The sequence below is a fragment of the Danaus plexippus genome, chromosome 7, assembly GCF_018135715.1.
Source record: "Danaus plexippus chromosome 7, MEX_DaPlex, whole genome shotgun sequence".
NCBI classification, from domain to species: domain Eukaryota; kingdom Metazoa; phylum Arthropoda; class Insecta; order Lepidoptera; family Nymphalidae; genus Danaus; species Danaus plexippus.
The window spans coordinates 1288028-1295781 of record NC_083541.1 but is presented as its reverse complement, the minus strand read 5'-3'; the positions used below and the strand labels follow the sequence as shown (position 1 = coordinate 1295781).

General features: G+C 34.8%; 1 protein-coding gene across 1 annotated transcript; it reads left to right on the top strand.

Moving 5' to 3' along the window:
• Nucleotides 1-3676: 3676 nt before the first annotated feature.
• Nucleotides 3677-7102, top strand: LOC116770559 (chymotrypsin-1-like). The gene is made up of 5 exons (XM_032662091.2): nt 3677-3772; nt 5471-5699; nt 5785-6019; nt 6267-6443; nt 6743-7102. The coding sequence occupies exons 1-5, from the start codon at nt 3721-3723 to the stop codon at nt 6887-6889; spliced, it is 840 nt and encodes a 279-aa protein (XP_032517982.2). The 5' UTR covers nt 3677-3720; the 3' UTR covers nt 6890-7102.
• Nucleotides 7103-7754: the final 652 nt, after the last annotated feature.

Genomic DNA, 7754 nt, shown 5'->3' with positions numbered 1-7754 from the left:
CCAACCGCACTTGCATCAGTATGCAACTCGATCTGAAGATCTGGATCGTAGATCATAAGAACCGGCTCCCGTGGTAGCTTGGAAATAATTTGTTGTCTTACCACCTCATGCTCAGACTTCCAATCTAGTTTACTATAAGAGCTCGAAGTCAACGCGTATAACGGTGCCATTGTCTGTGAGAATCCCGCAACAAGCTGCCTAAAATAGGAGACCAAGGATACTGGTGAAAGGTGAAAAACTAGGACGAATAATATTTGGTTAACTTTTTCCCTAACAATTTTTCGCTCCTGAGGACTTAAACGATAAGGGCGACGACTTACTGTTTTGTGGGCGTCAATAAGCCTGATGGTCATAGGGTCGGTGTTGGCGTGAGTCATAGGTACACCGGTAATAAACGACTTTTCGAAAGACTTCAAGATATCAATTAATTCTGCTCTATGTTCTAAAGGTACATCAGTATTAAATTAAAGTTGTTCATTCTCGCTAACACTACACGATTCGATAATACAAGTTTTCTCTACACGCAAACAGTTACGAGTCATGTGGACAGTTAGGCCGTGATATAATATTTCATGTCCGACTATTATGTCATATTGAAGGCAATAGTCGGGTAAGACATAAAATAGGATTTCTAAAGTAATGTCGTCAATCTTAATAATAGTCAAAATCTGTAACATTGATTTAACAGATGTTTGCCCTATGCCAGTCATATTAACAATACTATTCAATCTTCTACCTCTAAATTTACTAGATATAGTAGATTCTTTAATTAAAGAGCATTCGGCTCCCGAATCAAAATAAAATGGAAAACGCCCACCGTTATGGTACATATATCCAGTAGGCGCATCTATATTGCACAGGTCCACCCGCTTTCTATAGTTGAAGCTCCGCTGCTACCGTTACCTCCGTCCTTGCTCCTCCGCTGCGGGCAGCTGGATGAGTAGTGGCCTTGTCCTTGACAGGAGTAACAAGTAATGGAGAGGTGTTCTGCAGCAGGCTTCTTATAGTTGTTGAAGCGAGTTTGGTTATTGTCTCCATTTGGCTTCAAATTCCTCCTCGAGAAGGACTGAGTAGACTTATGGCCCAGTTTCCCACAGTGAAAGCACTTGATGCTTGCATGGCTTGCAGCTGGGCGAATCCTCTTAAAATCTGGCACGTCAATGTTAGGTGGAGCTCTTCTTTTTAAAACGACTCCGCTGTAAGCTCTTGTTGCAGTCATTTTGTATTGTCAATATCAGTGGTACAGGACAATCGTTGAATACGAGGCGCGAACTTGCATTGAAAAGCTCCTTGAATTTTTCTCAGTCATCCCTGGAAATGACACAGTCGACAGCCATGTGGATGCGTCTCCTTTCATTGCACGACTCAACGCAATCATTAACGGGGCGCCATGTTGGCATCCGTCAGTAATACACGTGTCCGCTGTTGCAATTCCAGCACGTGCGTCCACATTGTGTCGGTCCGGATCAAAATTAGGAAGACGAAGTTCGTTCGGAGATCGCGAATGCTTCACGGCCTCTAGCATGGCCAGAAAGTTTCTATTATGCTGCTCCAGTAACAACAATAACTTTTCGCTTTCGGATGTATTTGCAGCACGTGGGGCGTTCCGGTTACATCCCACTTCTGATAACGGAGGATCAGAAGATAGCTCATTATCAGACATAGTGAACGATGGAACAAGATTTAGTTGGTAACGCAGCGAGTTCATCCACTCTAAAAAATGTCGGTGACATTCCCTTTTTTCTCTGTCAGTTGTCCAACGTCAAAACCGACACCGGGGTGACCTCACTCAAGCTAACTGCTTGACGTTGCCAGCTAATTCGTAATAATTTGTAAAATAAAATGGAAAATAAATTATAATTAATTCTGACGCTCCGACATATATATATATATATATATTATATGACCCAAAGGCAAACGGGCGGACGATTTACCTGATGGGAGGTGTTGCGTATAGATGTGTTGCCGACCTTGTTTGTGGAGGAGCCACCTGAACACTTGATCATAACATGCAGTAACAAAAAATAGCCATGCATTATATGCATGGGACCAGAAGATTATTTGAATGATATACTCATTAAGTATATCTGAGATAACAACAGTGGATTACTCTGATAATATAAAATCAAATATCCGTCTTATGGCTTAAATAAGGCGTTCGGACTTTATCCGGGTATTTTTAAGGGACAGGGACACCTTATGCGAAATTTATGTTTTTGTAAGCCGTAAATATTCTAAATATAACAAAATTTAGAATAAAAAATTGATAACATATGAAATTTAAATGTATTAAACAAAACATTAAAATGAAAGCATTTTTTATCCTAAAGCAGAATCATAAAACAATTGGGAGAAAGCTTAGTACAAGTTTGCAACATTAAACTTCATACGATACGTTCCACGTTTCTCATACAATACACTACGTCAGTACTATAATTAAGATTTATGAATGAAAGACGCTAACGCTCTGTATATACTGAGACGACGCCACTAAAAGTAAGGCAAAACAATTAGGCATATCGATCATTGTAAGAATAAATATAAATCGTCCGTAAATATTGTAATACGTGTAGATGATAATAGGAATTTAATCAGTAGTGAGTAAATATCAAAACTAAATATCGTTAATCAATCATTCTAATACAAAATGATAACAAAAAAACATGATATTTCCCTTATAACTTTTTGTGAAAACAATAAAATATACAATTTTATAAAGATAGAATAAAATTTTAAAGTTAGATAGAGATAAATTGAAAATTACAACTACCCTCGTTCAGGGTAAGTCATTATTTTTAATTTAATTAAGACCAAGTTACAACATCAATCGCAGGAAACAAAACAGCAAAAAACGTAAGCGCTTTGCATAAAGTATTTCGTAATTGATATAGTTATCATTACAATACTTTGTCTTTATTAATATTATTCTGCAATGATCGATTTTATCTCGTTAAAATATATGTGGACATTAGAACTATAAACAGTAGATATCAGACAGATACCAATAATTCTTTATTTCACGTTTTCTCTAAAAAAAAACACGGATTTCACCTATATATACAAGAGCCAAGTATATATATAATATTTATTTTGTCTCATTGCATCTGATTAGCCTTAGTGGTAGTTATGTGTTCATATGGCAACATTATTAAAATTAAATTTCAAAATTATACTGAAATGTAATAAAATTGTAATTAAAAAACTTCTAATTAATCGGTAATATTCACGTGTCATTTATCTATAACCGATAAGAAAATAAAAATAAAAGTTTTGACCTCAATACCATTGTGGGTACGTCTCGGGTTTTTACCGCCATTAATGTGTAATAAGTTCAACAAATCTCTTAAAGTTAATTGTACAAATAATCAATCTAGGTTCATTGTTAGCAACATTTAACTCGGGATTAAACCATAACTATTTATGAATGTGTCCTAAGAAACTGCAACAATGTTGTATTTCACAAAAAAATATCCAACATAAAAAATAAATTAAGAAAGGAATAATTTTTTATACACCTAATGATGAACACGTGCCTATTTTAAAACCTGTTTTTATTATTTTACTAAACCTATAATTAACAAAAACCTATCAATAATAAACCTATCGTATTAAAACGATAATCTCTTTTAAATGCCTTATCTGTATTAATTTATCAATTTCCGAACTATTTATATAAAGGTAGAACTTTTTTTTTTTGTAGACTTGTAGTTGTTCGTCAAGATGGTGTTCAAGGCGGGAATTTTGTTAATGACGCTTCTAGTTGGAAGCTTGGGTAAGAAGAACAATAACATAAACCTCCTTTAATTTTAAATACATGCTGTTAGTTTTGCTGGTGTCTCATATTTTATGACCCGATATCCTTTTTACTAGCTTCCAAAAAAGTTCGTAAAATTTAAAAGTGGATAAAATAGGTAATATCCCGTAATGTACATGTTTTAGGAAAATAAAATAAAATAAAATAAAACTTAACAGCATCCGAACCTATAATTTTTTTGAAAACGCATATTTATTTAATAATACATTCTATTTAACATATATAGGACCTTTCATATGCAAAATAATTTTTAAGAAAAAATAAACCGACTAAAAAAAGTGAACTAAAAGGCAAAAAATTTATTTACTTCGTACAACGTAATACGTTTTTTCATTTAGCTAAATAGAAGATAATATAAAATAATTATTTTATAAATTTGAAGTCGGTGCCGAGTAAAATAATAACTGTGTAAACATATTAGATATCTATTATAAATCTTTATAACAACTGACGAAAATACTAGTAAGTAATTGTCACGAAATATCTGTTCTGTGGTGATCACCAGTACTCGGCGACCACGCACTGGCACAACTACGCCTCCCTTCCCTGCGTCGGCACGCATGCACGTGCGCGGTGCGGGAAGGGAGGCGGGCTTGAATGAGCGACCCGAACGAGGGCAGACGCGTGAGGGTAGACGTTGTTGTCGGCTCTGTCTACATGCGCAATTTTCGTTCTCGCTATAACGTTATTTTTTCAGGTTTTCGTAAAATTTGTTTTATTACGCAAGGTTAGGTTAAATATTCGTATTACTTATATTGTCTGGTGCAAGTGATTTTTGTATCATATGTATTTATTGCTCATTTCTTTTAATATATAAATTCCATTTTGAGTATTTTCATTTGTTATGTAAATACCAGTATTCTTTTATAATTCAATACGCATTGTAGCAATGTTATAGCATTTACTGATTGCCTTATCATGAAACAACAATCATCAAAAATCATGAATAAACAATCATCAAAATTGATTTTTAAACAACGAAGTTATCCGCGAACAAACATTAAAAAAAAACATTTATACCGTCGAATTGAGAAACCTCCTCCTTTTTGAAGTCGGTAAAAAATATCTTGTACCATTCCAATCTTCAAACATCAGCCCTATAGGATTAAAATATCAATGTCTTATACAAACTGTTTATCTGTGATGTAATTTAATGTTTATTCGAAATAAATTGTAACACAGGAATGAATTTAATTTATTTTATAATTTGATTGTTAAGCGCTACAAAAAACACGACCAAAACGTATAAAATATGATAATGTCATGTAAAAATATAATTAGTATTCAATGAAACACTTTTGTTAGAAAAAGACTCCCTTTCTAGGATTCGTAATTCCTGCTTATTTTTTTGTGTTCTGAATTCATATCCCTTATAAAATTAAAATGACAAAATATAATTCAATACTGTTAAAATATTTCAGGCTTCAAATAATCTTCCCAGAATCGTCGACATCAGTTCAAAACTTCATAACAAAATAATTGGAATTCAAAGATAAAGATCGCTTACTTTGTTACCGCTCCGTCGTTACGTCGTGCATTATAATATAACCTATTATGAATTAATGACACAGAGATAATAGTCACAAGTTACTTTGTCCCCGATCAAGAAAACGTCCAACTTAAAGCTCTACTAACATAACTTAATTTTATTTCCAGCTTTGCCCTTAAATGAGGAACAAGACAATTCTATTTTCTTTGAAAATACCATCGTGAATCCTTTAATAATTGGCGGAGTTGCTTCCCCAATCGTCCCTCACATGGTGGCTTTGAGCAGTGGTGTCATGGTAAGGAGTTTCTTCTGTGGAGCCTCTTTGATCAGTGACAAGCATGTCCTAACTGCTGCTCACTGCATCAGGAGCGTCTTGAGTGGTGGCTCTGTGACGAGGTATTACAATTAAAGAAATGCTTAGTAATTGTGCCCTCAAAATAATAATAATAATTTAAATCTAACTTGTTTTACTTCATTCCAGCTCTGTTCGGGGTAAGATCGGCAGCGTCTCCCAATCTTTTGGTGGGTCTGATTACTCCTTTTCGCAAGGTGCTATCCATCCTGATTACAATAATAATTTGATCAAAAATGATATTGGATATTTGATAACCTCCTCTCCTGTAGTTTTTGGTAACAATGTAAAGCCAGTTGCATTAAGTTTCGATTTCGTCGGAGGAGATGTTCCTACCATAGTCAACGGCTGGGGAAGGACCGTAGTAAGTTGGAATTATAAACTTTGAGTTTGCATAATTATAAAATGTAAAATATTTAAAGGCAAAGAATCTATAGATTAAATTAATTTATAAATTAAACGAAACTTGCTGTAAAGGCGTTTAAACCCTAAAAGGTTTAAGAATGTTACAGATCCAGTTTTCAGAATTATATTATGGAACATTAGAGATTAAATCAACTGAATTGCCTTCCATTATAATTTCAGTTTTCTATATTGTATGCAACTTTCAGGTGGGCGGACCAGCGTCTTCAGTATTGAGGGAACTTCGTCCAATCACTGTTGATGGCGAACAATGCGTAAAAGATGTAGCTCGGAGAGGTCAGGAGCTTAACAGGCCCAATACACCACCTGTAGATCCTGAGGTCGAAGTCTGCACGTACCTTGGAGCCAATAGCGGCATGTGTCATGTAAGAATTCGATATATAAATTTATAATGTATGTAATAAAATGAAACATAAAGTATAGGAGATTTTTTGAAGTAAGCTAACATACAGCTTCTTAGAAGTACCCTCAATTACCTACTATGCAATCATTGCAGAATCACTTTCGAGAAAACTTTACCAATTGTATTATACATTTGTCACAATCGTATTTTACAAGTTTTCAAACTATAATTAAAGAAGTAACCTGAATATTCCCTCATTTTCACAACATATTATGTTCTTTAATATAAGGCACTTAATCTCTATATCATTGTATATTCTAGGGTGACTCCGGTAGTGCTCTCGTGGATCTCAGAAACAATAAGCAGATCGGTATAGTATCCTGGGGTCTGCCGTGTGCTCGTGGAGCTCCGGACATGTTCGCGAGAGTCAGCGCCTACCAGTCATGGTTGCAACAGATCTTGAATTAAGCTTTATTCGAGTAAAATAATAATCAAAACATATTGTATGACCAAATCTCTTTTTTTCTTCGAAACAAAAAAAAACACTCATGTTTATTTATTTATCCTCAGTGTATTCTGAAACCATGAATCAGATTGTTATAAAATCTAGGTCACATGTGATAAGGCCAAACTCAGGTTTTCCTTACCCAAACAATAAACAATAAATGTTCTTAAATTTAATGAGTTTGTGTTTTGATTTATTATATAGCTCCGCCGAGCAGTAAAATTATTGTTTATTTAAATGAAACTAATATTTTTTCGTATATACTACGAGTGATTTATTTTTTGTTGAAACTACACACGAACGACGATAGTTTTAGCAAAAAAATAAAGCACGCGTTGTATATCCGAAAAATATTAATTTCATTTAAATTGAATAAAATTCGCGAAAGTCTTAGATCTCATTAAAATTATTTTTTGTTGGGAACCAAAATAATAAAAAGGGAAGAGTTTTAAAAGGGATAAGACAGACGAATCTTCTTAGCGTTCAATGGATTCACCGAGCGGGTGCCGGGTCCATCTCGTTGCAGGGAGAAGAGCTTCAATAGTGCCACGGACTTACGACCTCGGTATAGGTTTAAGTGGCTCCTACCTAACGGGCGTTATGTGCGCACCTCTACCGTCCAAGCTCTCCTTCTTACCTAACCAAATTTAAAACGAACCTACTAGGACTGCCTTCGAAGTACCTTCTAAAACATATTGATGTTGGTTCTGGACAGGCCCAAGTCTTATGGTAGACTGTAGAGAGATTTAGCTGCTATACCTCTCGCTCCCACTTCTACCACGTACAAATCTACGACGAACCTATTCCTAGTGAGTTCGTTAGTGAGCT